The sequence below is a fragment of the Pseudogymnoascus verrucosus genome, assembly GCF_001662655.1.
Source record: "Pseudogymnoascus verrucosus strain UAMH 10579 unplaced genomic scaffold scaffold_55, whole genome shotgun sequence".
NCBI classification, from domain to species: Eukaryota; Fungi; Ascomycota; class Leotiomycetes; order Thelebolales; family Thelebolaceae; genus Pseudogymnoascus; species Pseudogymnoascus verrucosus.
The window spans coordinates 61,236-77,106 of NW_017263706.1; the positions used below are offsets into that span (position 1 = coordinate 61,236).

The 15,871-nt window shown below is 52.3% G+C and overlaps 7 protein-coding genes across 7 annotated transcripts; 4 read left to right on the top strand and 3 right to left on the bottom strand.

Moving 5' to 3' along the window:
* Window positions 1-462: 462 nt before the first annotated feature.
* On the top strand, window positions 463-1,957 carry VE01_08906 (uncharacterized protein; the record flags this gene model as incomplete). The annotated part of the gene is made up of 1 exon (XM_018278324.2): window positions 463-1,957. Exon 1 carries the CDS (start codon window positions 1,043-1,045, stop codon window positions 1,955-1,957), a length of 915 nt encoding a protein of 304 aa, XP_018126671.1. The 5' UTR covers window positions 463-1,042.
* A 1,754-nt stretch (window positions 1,958-3,711) lies between these two features.
* ARP5 (actin- protein 5) lies at window positions 3,712-6,457 on the bottom strand. The gene is made up of 2 exons (XM_018278325.2): window positions 6,093-6,457; window positions 3,712-6,028 (listed from the first exon to the last, which is right to left on the bottom strand). Exons 1-2 carry the CDS (start codon window positions 6,274-6,276, stop codon window positions 3,918-3,920), a joined length of 2,295 nt encoding a protein of 764 aa, XP_018126672.1. The 5' UTR covers window positions 6,277-6,457; the 3' UTR covers window positions 3,712-3,917.
* An 89-nt stretch (window positions 6,458-6,546) lies between these two features.
* On the bottom strand, window positions 6,547-7,179 carry DAD4 (duo1 and dam1 interacting protein). The gene is made up of 5 exons (XM_018278326.2): window positions 7,157-7,179; window positions 7,046-7,102; window positions 6,953-6,997; window positions 6,819-6,903; window positions 6,547-6,767 (listed from the first exon to the last, which is right to left on the bottom strand). Exons 1-5 carry the CDS (start codon window positions 7,157-7,159, stop codon window positions 6,739-6,741), a joined length of 219 nt encoding a protein of 72 aa, XP_018126667.1. The 5' UTR covers window positions 7,160-7,179; the 3' UTR covers window positions 6,547-6,738.
* A 121-nt stretch (window positions 7,180-7,300) lies between these two features.
* On the top strand, window positions 7,301-8,346 carry VE01_08909 (uncharacterized protein). Its single transcript, XM_018278327.2, has one exon. The coding sequence runs from the start codon at window positions 7,400-7,402 to the stop codon at window positions 8,015-8,017; it is 618 nt and encodes a 205-aa protein (XP_018126668.1). The 5' UTR covers window positions 7,301-7,399; the 3' UTR covers window positions 8,018-8,346.
* Window positions 8,347-8,684: 338 nt separating this feature from the next.
* GOT1 (Golgi Transport) lies at window positions 8,685-9,938 on the top strand. The gene is made up of 3 exons (XM_018278328.2): window positions 8,685-9,080; window positions 9,203-9,229; window positions 9,287-9,938. The coding sequence occupies exons 1-3, from the start codon at window positions 9,050-9,052 to the stop codon at window positions 9,643-9,645; spliced, it is 417 nt and encodes a 138-aa protein (XP_018126625.1). The 5' UTR covers window positions 8,685-9,049; the 3' UTR covers window positions 9,646-9,938.
* VE01_08911 (uncharacterized protein) lies at window positions 9,905-12,186 on the bottom strand. The gene is made up of 3 exons (XM_018278329.2): window positions 11,795-12,186; window positions 11,580-11,742; window positions 9,905-11,504 (listed from the first exon to the last, which is right to left on the bottom strand). Exons 1-3 carry the CDS (start codon window positions 11,841-11,843, stop codon window positions 10,088-10,090), a joined length of 1,629 nt encoding a protein of 542 aa, XP_018126624.1. The 5' UTR covers window positions 11,844-12,186; the 3' UTR covers window positions 9,905-10,087.
* Window positions 12,187-12,354: 168 nt separating this feature from the next.
* On the top strand, window positions 12,355-13,744 carry VE01_08912 (uncharacterized protein). Its single transcript, XM_018278330.2, has 6 exons — window positions 12,355-12,853; window positions 12,920-12,930; window positions 12,994-13,051; window positions 13,275-13,308; window positions 13,356-13,436; window positions 13,487-13,744. Exons 1-6 carry the CDS (start codon window positions 12,776-12,778, stop codon window positions 13,516-13,518), a joined length of 294 nt encoding a protein of 97 aa, XP_018126623.1. The 5' UTR covers window positions 12,355-12,775; the 3' UTR covers window positions 13,519-13,744.
* Window positions 13,745-15,871: the final 2,127 nt, after the last annotated feature.

The following is a 15,871-nucleotide window of genomic DNA, read 5'->3' on the forward strand; positions in this document are numbered from 1 at the left end:
GAGACGATAATAGAAAATCAACGTAGATCGACCCTGAACTGAACCGCCTCAGAGCTCTCAGCTGAGATTTAAATTAGCTGACAGTTTATAGAGTCTATAGTCCATACTAGACTCTACACTAACATGGCCGCAGGAGCGACGGCGTGGGATCAACTCACGCTATAGCGGTGGTCATGTTAAGTAAAAAACCCCTGATGCTGACAGGAACACGGTGAAACCCCTACTCCGGGTGACAGTGGCAGAGGGAGCAATCACAGTTGATCACCGCAGCATAGCAATCACCGTGATCACCGGCGAAGAAGAAAGAATAATAGCAAGAATAACAAGCAAACAAAGAAGGCTTGAGTAATTTGAAATTCCCCAGTATTATAAAAGCTTGACGGAATTTGGCAGTCAGCCTTGCCAAGTTATAAGACACCACAAGTACCATAGTGTGTGTTTACTCGTACAAAGAAAAGAAGAAAGCCACTCACTCTCTACCGCTGTCAAGTTGCTTAAAATAGCCAAAAAGACAAAAATCATCTGTCATCTGTCATCCTTCTTCGATCCTTGGATCCTGCTTCCCTTCTTTCATTTCTCGAGGATCCAAGCGGCTATCACTAACCTAACCACGTGACTACAAATCACGTTACTCCTCCACGCGACGATCCTCGGCTCGGCAGATTGTTGATGCGAAACAACCTTTTGGTATCTATCACATCTTCCGGCGCCCTCACATTATCTATCGTGCACGCGTCGACAGCCTGACACTTTTGGGGATTTAAATTACAGCCACGGGGCATACAACACTCGATACTCGACACTCGGGCTTCATACACTTTTGCTCGACGAGGAGCTTATATACCACCACCACTACGAGCATCAACAAAACTACACGCACCGAGTCAACAACAACATCGCCCTCGCCCATGCACCTCAACCTCACAAGGCTACACCTCACCCCCTCCACCCCACCACGCTGAGATGCGCCCCTAACAACCACCACCACAACCACAAACCTCACCACACCTGACCCCACGTCACCCCCCACACCCCGCCCACAATGCCCACCACCCTCGAAGCCAAAATCGTCGTCCTCGGCGCCCAAGGCGTCGGCAAAACCTCCCTCGTCCATCGCTACATCCACAGCACCTTCCTCCCTCCCCACCCCTCCACAATCGGTGCATCCTTCTTGACGAAACGAATCCACGACACCGATTCCAACACCCTTGTGCGGCTGCAACTCTGGGATACTGCTGGACAGGAGCGGTTCAGGTCGATCTCGCGACTGTATTATAGAGGAGCGAACGCGTGTATAATCTGCTACTCCATCACCGACGCAGCCAGCTTCGAGGAAATGGGCCGGTGGCTAGCGGAGCTACGGCGGGAGTTGGGAGAGGGCGTTGTGCTACACGTCGTCGGCACCAAAGCGGATATTGTGGCGAGGGAGCCGGGGAAGAGGGAGGTCCCATTTGAGAGGTGTATTGCGTATGTGGCGGAGAATCTGTATCCGGCGCTCAGCTCGACGCCGCCCTTGACTGCTACGGCGGATGGGGCGGGGTTTGGGGGGAGGTCGAGAGCGACGAGTGGTGGGACGGGGGAGCTGAGGAGTCCGGGCGCTACGAGCAAACGGAGTAGTGGGTTCTGGGGACAGGATGTTGGGTGGGATTGTTGTCATGAGATCTCTGCTGAGAGCGGCGAAGGCGTCGATGAAGTCTTTCGAGTCGTTACGCGGAAATTGGTGGAACAAGCCAGGAAACGGGAGGAGGAAGGTGAAGGGGCTGCGGGGGCAGAGGAAGGGGGGGAATATTTTGGAGGGGAGGCGGGGAGGGGGAGTTTTAGGGTCGGGAGGGATAGGAGGAGTTGGTTGGGGTTTCCGACGGGGATTGGGATGGAGGATGTTATTGAGGAAGGTGGGGGCCCGATTGGGGGGGCGGGGGTGGGGGGGAAGAAGGGGAAGGGGAGGAAGTGTTGTTAGGTTTTTGGGGTTTGTGTTAGGAGGGGAGAGTTTGTTGTGATAGGGGGCTGATGGGATGGGTTGGATTTGTTTGGTTTGGTTTGGGCGGAAAGGATTCTTGGGTAGATGGATGGGATGGCTGCATTGGGCATTTGGGGCGGGTTGGGGGAGGGGGCGTTATATCTGGGTTTTGGCGTTGGATGTTCTGGAATCATTACGCGTGAGTGCGTTTCACACGATATTGTTTTTTGTGGTGTTTGGTTGTGAATACATGGTGCTGGCGATGGTGATATGTGTATGATACCCCTTTCCATCCGAGGATCCCAGTCAGCATCCATACACCCGGAACCTGCTTTCAGAGAAGCTGAGCCTCGATAGCTGGATTATCTCCAAACCCAAGAATGGATACCCGAAGCAATACAGAAGAAGATGAGATGGATGCTGAGAACCATAAAATCTTTAACAGCCGGTCCCCCGCTTACACAAGTTATAAGGAGGCACAGGGAAGGACCAGAATGTTTGTGGCAGGTATGGAGATTCGAGAACTTCAGCCTAACGAAATGTGGATGGGTGGAGGCGGGGATGAAACTCTTACTTTTTTGTTGTTAAGGTCAGAGTAACCCTTTTGACCAGAACGGAGGCGGATACCGACCTGGAGGTGGGAAGATCCATTCCCAGTGCTTTAGATGTGCAGAATTCTGGGCTGAAAGGACCGTGTTGTTGCTACCGCCACCTCTTCTTGTGGCCATAAGGCATTTCTTGTCGAGAACTCTCTCTTCTCACCTACTTCTGTCGTCGTTGCCCTCCACCCCCGCCGTTGCCATCTACTCCCCAGGGATGATGAGCGTCTCAGGCTGCTATAGCATAAATCTTTGTCGCGTACCCCGCGAGCAAGGGTAATTTTCATTTTTGTATGGTATCTTTTCCATGCCAACGTCAACTGGCTCGTTGGAGGGTGCAATGTATGGGATGTGCGGTGGCTATTTATTCTTGTATGACAGGGGTGGGTAGGCGTATGAGATGGGGAGAAGTGGAGTTGACTTAACTTCAATTCCGAACATGCCTCCAAAGCCTGCTAGAGAAAATGATAGGGAGAAAGGAAAGCTAGACCATCCCTTTACTTACGAGTCCAGTCAGTGTAAATCTATCACAACCACCCCCATCCTTCCGACTAGCCAGGAGATCCCGAACCCCCTCAGCAAAATAAGTGCAGCTTTTATCAATAACTCGTGCGAGTCCTTGACTTACTTTGCCCCCAGGAGCAAAGAAAATATTTGAACATTTGATACCGTTGGCTGTATCGAGAAGCTCAAGAATGATCAACTTACAAAGCTTAGGAATGATCAACTTACACTCGTGGGCCTCCTACGTGAATTGGAGGGGGTGTGCGATTCTTGTCGTCTTTAGGCTTTATCTTGCTGTTGCTGCCCTGTTCTTCTCACTGTGAGGCTTTTCTAGTCGGGAATTGCTGCCATCGCGCTGTTCTGCTGTTGTTGACACACGCCCTCTCGCCTCCATCTACCCAGCCATAGATCACCATGGCGTAATGCGGTTGTGATACACGAAGCCGTCAGACGGCGCGGAACCTCCAGTCGTTTGTTGGATTCTTTTCACAAAAGAGCTGTGGTTGAGGGTATAATATAAGGAGGACAAGAGTGCCGGTTTTATAGTTGTTTCCATCAGTCTTAAAAAACGGGCTAACCAAGCTTTCAGCGCGAATCGATACCTTGCTTTGGAAAGTAGAATTAGTGAAGAAGGAATCAGGAGATAAGTAGCCAAAGAAGTCATAGCATAGCAACTAACTATCTCTCATCTATTTTTTTGTTATCCCGTTTCCATTCCCGCACACGCCCCCTCACCTTCGATCAAAACGCTAAATAATCAAACCGACCCATTCCCCCCTTTCCATCCCTCCACCCTTTTTCCTCAAAGAGCCGAGTACGAGTACGCATTCCCCAAATTGTGTTCCTATCACGCACAGTTAGCCAATGTCCATACCAAAATCCTCCACCCCTCCAGGCAAGAAGACGGAGAGCAAAGCAAAAAGACAAACCTTAATATAATCCCCCCCTTTCTCCAACCACTCCCCCCTCGTAACCCTCCCCCTCTTCCACTCCGCCCCCCCCTCTTTCCCCACCCACCCCCCAGCCCCCCTCCACGCATCCCCTACGGCATCCTTCGCCCTCCTCACCTTCACCTGTCTCTCAACCGGCAACACAGCCCTCAACTCCCTCGCCAACCTCTCCTCAAAGCCCTGAAACAGCGTTGCTCCCCCCGTCATGAATACATCCCGCATATCCACCTGCCCGCCGAGACGCTGCATCAGGATATCCGCTGCGATCTCCACGATGCCTGCTTGGTCCAGCCCGGCGATCGAGGGCTGGAATACTACCTCCGGGACGCGGAGCCTCTCAACGTTGAGGTGGAGCTGGTGTCCTTCCTTCGCTGAGCCGGCGTCGAAGGCGCGTGGCCCGCGCAGGAAGGCGTGGATGAGGGAAGTCGACCAATCGCTCTGCGCATCATGGGTATGCAGTTCCGTGAAATCGGGATCGTGCTCCAGCAACTCCGCTTCGAGGGCCTTGAGACTAGCACCCAGATCCTCCTCCTCGTCCTCGGAGTTATCCCCGTCGTTGGCGACTTGGCGGTAGATTCCCCAATCGTCGTCGTCCGCGCCGAAGGTATCGTCGTCGCCTCCTCTACGGCGCTTTTTGGCGGGCGTGTCGGAGGCGAGTGCGGCGATGGATTTCATCCTAATTTGACTGGCAAGGGATTTGCGATTCCCCAGATCAGCCTTGAGGCGCTCACGCTCTTTGAGTTTCTTGACGAGCGCAGCGCGCGCGGCGCGTCGCTCCTCTAACCACCCCTCCAAATCGCCCTCGCGGCGCTCCTGGTCGAGACGCGCGATTTCAGCTACGCGAGCGGCTTCAGCGGCTTTTTCGGCCTTGGCCCGGGCGCGGGCTTCGTGGTTGGATTTCATGAGGCGTTGGTGGCGTTTCTGCTTGATTCCGGCGTCATCGAGGTCCTCGTCGGGGATTTCGAGGAGGTCGTAATTCGGGGGTTCGGCGTCATCTTCGATTTCAGGGCCACCGACATCTTTTTGCCGGGATTTGCGAATCGAGAGGTCGAGCTCCTTGATTGTCTTCGCGAGTGCATTTTCGTCCTTCAGGTCCTCGGCGTCGAGGAGGCGTTTACTCTCCTTCTTGTTCTCGGACGCCAGACGCGTCTGGAGGGACCGGTAGTAGTCGAGTTCCTGCTCCTTGCGGACCAGTTTCTCGAGACGCATCTTGGCGGCCTGCTCCTGTAGGCGGCGGCCGGACTCTTTCCGCTTCTCGGCGGCGCGCGCGAGCTCCTCTTCGGATTTCTGGATGATTACTTCTTCGGTGTACGGGTATTGGATGACCACGTCGCGGTCCTCGAGACCCGTCCAGTCGAGCACCTCGCCGACTTCCTTCATATAGTCTTGCGCCACGAAGCAGTGATCGCGAACCATGTGCTCCGCCTGCGAAGAGTTCAGCTTCCCCGTGAATCCTGGGTACTTCAGCCGGATCAGCTTAAGCAGGTACTCTGCGCTCTGAGACCCTCCCCAGTTCAGGCGCGTAGCCTGGGCGGGCTGAGCGCGCGAGTCGACCACGGGAATCAGGTGCGTGGAGCTGTGGGAGGAGGAGACGACGAGACCCGTCTTTCCGCCATTGTGAGCATACGAGAAAAGCGCGTCAACGCCGTAGGCGACGGAAGGGGCGCCGTAGCACTCGAAGAGAATCTCGTTCATGGATTTGCGCGAGTACGGTAGGTTGGCGAGGGTCTCGGTCATGACTATGGGCATGTCGATTGCGCCGTTTTGGCCGTCGATGCCGAGCTTGAGGAAGAGGTAGTCGAGGACGTACTCCATCACGTCCCAGTTGCAGACGACGCCGCTACCGGCTTCGAAGGCGTTACGCATGTGCCCGCGTGCGGTGGTGTCGGCGTAGACGTCGGAGCCGGCGAAGGCGAAGGTCTTGCCTAGCTTCCGGTCTCGATACTTTGCCATCACGGGTGGGATGGAGAACCGGGGGTTGTCCTCAAATGACCATCCTGCGCGGACTGCCGATGAACCTGGACGTGTGTTGTCAGTAGGGAGACATGGTGTGAGGATTGTAGGCTGCTGCTGCGATCTTACCATTGTCAATAACGATCGCGACGTTGTCGCTCCCAATCTGCCGTGCTTTCTTGTATCCGTCTGGCTGTGGCGCCTGGTAGCCATCGAAATGTGCTTCCTTGACGGGATATATCTTTGCAGGTCCAGCTTCTGGCCGTCCCGTCGATACCTCTGGGGCATTCGGAGATATGGCTGAGGGCGCCATGGAGGTAGTGATGTTGGTGGCTGTGGATGGTATTTGTTGTTCAAGCCATTGACGGCTGTCGTTTATGGTTGGGGTTAACTATATTTGGCAGTCGTGGCTGCTGCGTTCATTCAATCTAGGCCTGAGATTATGAGCGGCGCCGCTGGACGTGAATGCGACGTTGTTGAGGGCCCAGGTTCGGTGTGGAATTTGGGGCGCGATAGGAATGGGCGAGGCTGAGAGTTTTCGAGGCACGACGGCGGGCACGAGGCTGTGATAGCAACAGCGATGGTGGGATATAATTCAACTTTTTGTGTATATATGAGTGTTTATCGGGCATTACACGTTTAATAAATGTATTTGTATGAAATCTGCCATTTCTTTCTTAATAAGAAGGTATAAAACCGAGTAACAAAGACTCCCAGCGCCTCATCCAATTCGTCACTCCCTTCCCGTCACAACAACCCCGCTCGTGCCTCCTCCCTATGATGGCTCCTTCAGGTTGTCCGTTGCTAGGTAATAAATCAGTTACAGTTCTCAGCTGCATTGTATGGAAGCCCTACCTTCAAGGTGGAAGAGCACATTCGACTGGTAGTTCTTAAACATCTGTGCAACGAGCTCCACGTTCATGTTTTGGATGTTGATTTCCTGGGATAGTATTAGCTTAATTTCTTACATATCCCATAAAAATATTTACTTGTAGGCCCTTGTTGAGAAGTACAATAGCTTCATTGAGCTTCTCCTGGGCGATTATTAGCTTCGTAGTATGTACTGGAGCTGCCCAACTTACAACGTTGGTGATGATTCGGGACAGCAGAAGGTTCTGCTGGTGCTCATGAGGGCTTTCCTATAATCGCTCCAATTAGTAAATGTGCAGACATCAACATTATCCTAGACTTACCATTTTGTTTGTCTTAGTGAAGTTGCAGGAAACTAAAAGCGATCCTGGTCATCCAAACGCGGTGTTGTTGACGCGAATCGGCCCAAATGGCGGTGACGGCTGGCAGTATACATATATCCAGTTCCCTCACTCGCATCACCAACAAGCCAACCTCGATCGCAAACGGCACAAAGGGCATTCCATTGAAACCTCACATACTCAACACACACAACTACTACCGACACAACCAACCCCTCCTCCAAAATGCCACCCCCAATCAACCCCGCGGCCGAAGAAATCGCCGCCGCCCAAGCAGCCCACCAAGCCCTCATCGAGAAGCTCGACATCAACCACGTCCCGCGCTCCTTCCGCAACCCCTCCTGGAAGCCCAACCAGCGCCGCAACAAAAACATCAAGACCATCCTCGGCGACTCCTCTCGCAAAGAAGCCTCCTCCCTCATGCCCACCCAAGACAACAGCGGCGCCGCGACCCCCGGCGGCGACGAGTCCGGCGGCACTTCCACCGCGGGCGACTCGACGCCCGCCTCGAGCGCGCCCGACAGGCGTCAGCCCCCGAACCTGGCGCAGGCGAGCAGGAACTTGAGTAAGCTTGTGCTGGAGCGGAATATGAACGCGAAGGCTACGACGGTTGGGGGGTGGGGCGCTGGGCCGGGAGCGACGTATATGAATATTGAGTCGGCGCCGACGCTGGCGCATCCGAAGCACTACTGCGATATTACGGGGTTGGTGGCGCCGTATACGGATCCGAAGACTAGGCTGAGGTATCATAATAAGGAGGTGTTTGCGGTGCTGAGGACCCTGGGACAGGGTGTTGCGGAACAGTACCTGGAGGCTAGAGGGGCGCACACGATTCTGAAGTGAGGGGGGAGGGGATATGTTGTGTGAGGGTTATGGGAGCACATTTGGCATTTGGCTATTGGTCATTTGAGGCATGGAGTCACTCAAGCACGGAGTTTAAGGCAGGAACGGCGCTGGTTGATACAGGGCATCGGATTCATAAAACTATGGGATAGCTAAATAAGGGGGTATGTATGCTCAATCTAAGGTCTATACTTCCATGTGAAATATATGAAGCTAGACAGACAAGACGGCATGTTTGTTTCGTTGTGAGATCATCACAGTCAAGCTCATTCCATACGGCAACTGTCTTTCAACAACCGCATCCTCGGAAGCGCTCCGGCTTAATAGCGATCGTAGGGTACAACTCCGTAGAGTGCGAGTACCCCGGGTGTTCTTTGCCTTGACGGGGTACCGAGAGCATATTGGGGATAAACTCTCAGTTACCATAGCTATTAAAGCTAGGTGATCCGGCATGTATGGATTCGTGAATAGGATTGTAGGATCGTTGGGATCGTAGAATCGTATATAGAATAAACAAAGGAATAAAACAATGAAATGCAGCCTACCGTCATACGACGCAAGTTGAGGTCCAAGACACCACACCACACATCAGGACAGATATCCATCCCTCCCGTGGCTGTTGGTCCAGGCACCCGCCGCACACACAATGTGCCAGCAAGAAGGACAACACAATCACCGAAGCCGCCACATTGTGTTGTGGACTCGCCGACGTCGTGGTGTTCAGCTCTCCATTATTGATCTCCAAATGGTATTGAAGAAATTTCTGTATTGAAACGGATCATCGCCTACAAAACCGAGCTATTTATACAGCCCCCGACCCCACTTCAGCTCAATCCGGTGCACGTCCCCCCCATTATCAGCGGCCGGACTGGGATCTACGAGTTTATCGCCGCCGTAATCTCGCTGCGCCCTCGAGAAAAAAAAAGGAACCTCTCCTCCTTCACACTCTTCTTCTCTGTGTCCGCTTGAAGCCCTAATTTATATTTCTGTTGCCATATACTGTACAGAAGGACCCTTCGAAATACCGCCAATATGCCTACCATGTGGTTATCAGATTCGCAGAGTACGTCGCGCTCCCACATCCCCATCTCCAGCTGCAGCCCCTTTTTCCCACTGTGCGCCTGTCGCCATACTCCGCTCATGAACAGACTTCGCAATGGGGATTACATACTAACATTCACACAGAGGTCGGTGTCGCCTTCTGCTCCGGTGGTAAGCTCATCCCGCCGCTCCTTCCCGTGCCAACAAACCCCTAACACAGCAGCACAGGCGCCTTCTTCCTCATCTTCGGCGTCTTCCTCTTCTTCGACCGCGCCATGCTCGCCATGGGCAACATCCTCTTTCTCATCGGCCTGACCGCCATCATCGGCCCGGCCAAGACACTCCTATTCTTCGCGCGTCGCCAGAAGCTGAAGGGCACTGCGGCCTTCGCGGCTGGCATCCTGCTCATCTTACTGCGCTGGCCGCTGATCGGGTTCCTGGTCGAGCTGTACGGCATCTTCATCCTCTTTGGCGACTTCATCGGCACCATCCTCGGCTTCATGCGCAACATTCCCGTTATCGGTCCGTACATCGGGATGGTTGTGGATCGTGTGCCTGGGCTTGGCAACGAGACACTGCCGGTTTGAAGAGGAGGAATAAATGGCCTGGATTTTTTGGTGGATAAGGAAAGGAGATTATACGCGATCATGGAATTATTATATGTTGGCAGAACGAGGACGAGTAAACGATACGATCGCAGCTATAGACTGTACGATAGGCTGGTGCTTGCCTCGAGTAAACGGGGTTGAGCGGGCGTTTGGACGGGGGAAGTCAAGACGATTATACCCAGGTGGTTATACACGTTACTTTGCAGTATGGGGACGGAAATAATATTACGATGTACCAGCTTGATATTTTGGTTACCCTATCTACCTTCCTGGATCTTTCTGAAAAATAACGTATCGCCAAACCTGGAACCTGTGTCTTGCGGTCTAGTAGTGTACGCTTGTTGTGATAAATTGATAAGTGGAGTTTCTTTCCTGCTGTCGTCAAATTCGTTTTCTCTTATCCTGGAAACGCTTAATGCTTTTATTTCGCAAGCTCATTGACGTCCGTCACCTCTCCGAGCCCCTTAGCACCTCCCTCCTCCACCAACTGCTGAGGAACCTTTCCATTCACCCCATTGACGGGTTTCACGCCGTTAACCCCATTCGATCCATTCGCGATCTTGAGGGTACGAACCTCCTCGGTGGTTCGCACAATGATATCAAAGGCGTTGAGAACATACTTCTCCTCAGCCAGCTCATTCGCACTGACCACACGAAGAATGTAAATTCCACCCACCACACTGCTGGTGATATAAATAACACCGCCATTGTTAACAGCCTCATAGACCTGCTTCGACACGCGATTCACCTCCTCGCGATCCTCCCCATCCTTGGGAGTAAGAGCAAACGTCGTCAATGCAAAGCTAGGCTCGCCAATCACGGTGAACAAATCGGCTCTCTTCTTAACAAGACCATGGAAGAGATCGCCCAGCTTGACGTGGCGACGGATGTGCGCCTGCATTCCCTCGACACCATAGGTGCGCATGACGAACCAGATCTTCAAGCTGCGGAAGCGGCGGCCGAGAGGGATCTGCCAATCGCGGTAATCGGTGACCAGGCCGCTCTCGGTGTGCTCATTGCGAAGGTAGCTTGGGGTCACGCTGAGGGCGTCGATGAGGTCCTTGCGCTTGCGGATGAAGAGGCAGGAGGCGTCGAAGTTGGTCAGAAGCCACTTGTGCATGTTCATGTCGAAGGAGTGGAACTCTCCAAAGTGCGAGGTCAGGTGGTGGTACTCCGGGCAGACGAGGGCCGAACCAGCATAGGCGGCATCAACGTGAACCCAGATCTCGCCGATGCCGGGTGGAGCTGCGGTCTTGAGGGCTTTGGCGATGGAGCAGAAGTCATCGACGGCGCAGGTGGAGGTCGTTCCCAAGCTGCAGGTGAGGTAGAAGGGCTCGAGGCCCTTGGCTCTGAGCTCATTGATCGTCTTCAGCAGGGCGTCACCGGTCATGGCGAAGTTGTTCTCGAGGGTCGTAGGGACTGAGCGGTAGCGGACGCCGGAGATGAGGGCAGCCTTCTGGGTGCTGCTGTGGGCCTGATCGCTGCCAAGGGCAACGAGCTTGCTGCGCTTGTGGGCAATGGCATCTTCTTGCTCCTCACCGCTGAGGTGGGATGTGGTCTCACGGAGATACTTGTCACGGGCAGCCACCATGCAGGTTACAATTGCCTCTGAGGCGGAACCCTGGATGACACCACCACCCTCCCCAGTGGAGAGGTAGCAGTCTGGGAGGTTGAGGAGCTTGGCAAGCCAATCCATGACGACTGTCTCAAGCTCAGTGACAGCAGGGGAGCAAATCCAGTTAAAGGCCGGGGCAGTGAATGCAGCCGAGTAGAGCTCACCCAGCATGCCTGGGAAGGAGCTGCTGGCAGGGAAGAAAGCCATGAAGTTTGGATGTTGCCTGTCCGTGTTAGAATGGACTGGCGGGGTGCGGAATCAAAGGGACAAGGCACAAGGAAGTGGGAGGGGGTCATACCAGTGAGTCAGTCCAGGCACGATCTTCTCCTCGATGTCCTTCTGGATATCTTGCCATGACTCTCCTTTCTCAGGAGGACCGGATGGGAGGATCTTCCTGAGATATCCGGGCTCAACACTGGACAAGACCTTGCGGTCTGGCAGGGTGTCATAGTAGTTGACAACTGCTCCAGATCAGTATGTTACTTCCTTGTCATGGGCAGTGATACTACTCACTCTCATCAATCGCTGATGTTGCGGCCTCCTTGAACTGCTTGGAGTCCATTGTGGCGATTCAATGATTGCTACAAAGCAAAGCTGTGCAAAGGAAAGGCAGCTTGTTGTTGCTTGAGATCGAAATAAGAGGAAGCAAGGGGAAAGAAAGGAATATATACACGCTACGCAATGGCGTATCTGGCGATAACGATAGGTAATTTACGACAAGTCTACTATATGTCTGAGCTGCATTTCGAATTCGAAGCCATCGCCGCCACATTCAATTCATAATCGAAGTCTAACAGCGGAACGTTCCGCGCTTTGACAAACTAGCGCCGACGCCGTCGTGGATTATGGCCAACGACAGTGCTTATATGATTGTTTCCACAGTAAATTCTGGTTCTGGGCTGTCGTGCGCAGGTCAAGTCCTGTGACGAGGTTGATTAGACTGCAGTGCATGCAAGTGCCGTGATGGCATTGATCAATCAAAGCTATGAGAATGCAATAGTTGCAAAAAACTCGTCATTTCTTTTTTGCAGCTGAGAGGTCACATTGGACGAGATAAGATTAGATCCGTTGGGCGTTGGGGCCCTGCGTAAATCATCTGCAGGGACGTGCAAATCCGGCACAGCATGACCTGGGTGGGCGTTAAATTTTTGAAGCTATTTATAAAAAAAACTTTATACCAAGACAATTGTTTCACCGCTGGTTCCGAGGCCGAGGCCGTGGAATCAGAATCATTGCTGCTGTGGTTGCTGCTGTAGCTGTATGTTTCCAGAAGAAAGTGATGCATACCCCGCATGAAACAGCTCAGGTTCCATCAACCTCATTCGTCATCGTAGAACTTGGATTACCGAGCAAGATCACATAATCATCCGACAACTATAAAGCTTCATATTCAAAGGATTCATCGTGGTAGCCTTGCTACTTCATTCAAGACTCTGTGCTTCAGCCAAATATCATCACTTTTATCACACACACTACTGCAAGAATCATCACACCATGCATGCCACAGCTACTGTGAACGGGCAGGTGATTGCCGAGACTGACAACTACGAAGTTGTTGAGGGAAATATTTATGTATGCATAATGAGCCTCAACATGCCACTATCCATATGCAAGATGGCTAATAGTAGGGTGGATTAGTTCCCTCCGGCGTATGTGACTGACTCGTGCTCGATATATGGGGCTGAAGCTGGTTGTACTGACGATTATGGCAGTTCTGTTGATCAGAAGGTCTTCACGAAGTCTGACACTCATACCCATTGCCCTTGGAAGGTATAATACCCAAACTCCATTCAAGAATTGCTATCTATCAGCCTCCATCCATGAGACTGTGTCCGTGAGACTCTGATGGGCCTCTATTCATAAGTTTCTATTCATGAACCTCTACTCATGAGCCTTTGTTCATGAGCCTCTATACATAAGCCTCTATCACGATCCCCTATTTCCTGCATTAGTTGAGACTTGTGGTACGGGGTGGGGGCTGACGTGGCAGCAGGGCGACGCCTCCTACTACAATATCACCACCGGCAGTATGTAGCTCCTCCCATATGATAGGATCGAACTAATATCATGACAGAGACTGAATTGAAAGACGCTGCCTGGTATTACCCAGAGACGTTTGAGAAGGCGAATCACATCAAGAACTATGTTGCATTCTGTATGTTTACTGATTGCACAAGAGACATATTCCTTGCTAATTATCCACAGATAAAACAAAGGTCGACGTGAAGTCTGAGTAGGCTTCTATGGGAAGCTACTGCATGGCAAATTAGCAGTTGCCTTTGTCATTGTGGAACAGAGATTATGGACTTTTTTGCTTTCATTTTCCCGAAATCATTTGTTCTGAGGATATTCAATGAAGAGAGGCTGAGTGGATCTCTTCGAAGCTATGCCAATGCTGATTTCTCATTATATCATGAAACAAAGATAGCTACACAAGTTCTTTGAAGTCTATTATTTGCTATGCCTGTGCTTTTGACGTTGATGCAAAAGGAGAATGGCTTACATAACCAACATGCTGTGCCAGTGTCCCAACAGATGGGTCTTCTTCTCGGAACTTCTTCAGTGCGTCCGCTTGAAACATTTCAAGCATATACGAATTCCAGATATGCGCCCCTGACCGAATCAATATCCAACACACAGGTCCTCACATCCCTCCTGCTCCTTATTAGAGTTCGGAAGATCTCCTGCGCTCCCCGGGCCACCTTCTGTCGATCCGTGATCCCCTTGCAGGCCCCCAAAAATCTCCGAGCCGTTGAGATTCATACCATTGGGTCGTCATTCATTTACTCGTGCAGGAGGCTTAGAGAGAATTTCAAGTATATTCTTCAGCTGAAGGTATGCGCGGGCCAAGGATGCCTCAGCCACAGGACGCGCGGGATGCTGCTTGCTGCCCAGTATCAAACCCTGGAAAATGACGCATTGTGGCTGCATTTTGGCTGTAAGGTCCCTGATACGGTTTCTGAAGTTCGGATATCGGACCGCGATGAGTAGTTATTGTACTGCTGTACCTCTCTCTTCAAAAACGGGCACCGCAAATGAGACGAACTGGAACTGGAACTGGAGATCATCCAGCGAGTGAGCTGGATCACATTAAATCGATACAGGAGGCCTCGCATTGCTTATTTTATTGTCATAGATTCAAGTCCAAGGCAGCATGAATCAAACCGACGGACATATAAACGGCACTATATTTTTATCCCTGGTACTGGTGGTATATGAAAGAACATTCGTCGTCAGCTGTGAGAGATGGCCCATTCCACCCTTGTTCTCCGTTGACGGTCGCATTGCATTCATTAAGGAACGATGAAAAAGAATGCAAGCAAGCAATCTGCTTTGTAAAGCTGACTTATTCCTTAGAATTATTTACCCTAACATCGATAGGAATGAGGCTATTCAAAAATTCTTGAGTAAAATTGAAGTCGGCAGCGGATAATACTCCTAGAACAACATCCCACGGATGTCTCACGCATTCCCCCACACTCACTGCAGAAGCGACAGGCTGCAGGGGAAGCGGCCCGCAGCTTCCTACCCCAACCGCTGTTACCTGACTAAGCCGCATATAACTGCCAAACAGCTGCGGGTCAACCAGATCGTTGTGGTTGTGACGAGGGTGGCAAGGGACGAGGGGACGAAGGAAGAGGGGTGCCCCGAGTATGGTCTCACTTTCTATTTTGCCGATGCACGGCATTGACGCTTACCGTGAGTGAGTGAGCGTCCCGCCTCCGCCCTTCTGGGGTAAACTCCGAGTACCGCCCGAGATCCTTGCGGTGTGAGGCCTGTGTTCTGTTTACTGGCCACTTACCAGCTCCTCTTGGTGATCCGTCTCCATTCTTGTCTAAGCGCTTTGCTGGTTTCCACTATCTTTTTTGAGCTACGGCGCCGCGGAGTCGTCGGATCTCCAACAAAATCCTGCTCCTCGGAGGACCGCTTGACAGGGTCAATTGAGGCACAATATATGGTACAGGGGATGATCTACACCGATATATAGTAGATACACTTCGCTAGCCGCAACAAGCCGATAAAATCTCCGGCCTGCAGCGGTCTGCAGACGACTACGTACTGCGTAAGCTTGTCATACGACCTGGAGATGTGGCGAGCAATATACTGATACTTGGCAGAAGAACAGAAAAAGCCCCTCTGTGGCGATATCTGCCCACACGTGAATAGATCATGAGAAGCTCTCAGTGTGGGGAAGTGGGGTAGGACGGGATGGAGGGGGCGCGGCCAGTCCATCAGACGGCAACTCGGTGAAGCTGTCATATCGATAAACGCCCGAGTCGATCTCATGGGTGCCTTCAAGCTTTGGATTTGGCCGAGCAAACCCCGCCTTGCGGGATGGAACATGGATGATTCGGTATGCTCAGTCGCCGTTTTCAGCTGCGCTGGGCAGATCTGTGGCTGGAGTTATGTGCTATCCCCGCTCTTTCGATGCCGGATCCTGTGAGCCTCTTTCCGCCCCCGCGTCGGCATGCACCAATCTCATCTTGGACTCTTCCGGTGCATCCCAATTACCCTGCCTCCCCGCGATAGGTGCCAAGGCATCACCAGCTTCGCGTTCCTACAGGCTACAGCTGCATAGGTCTAAGATCG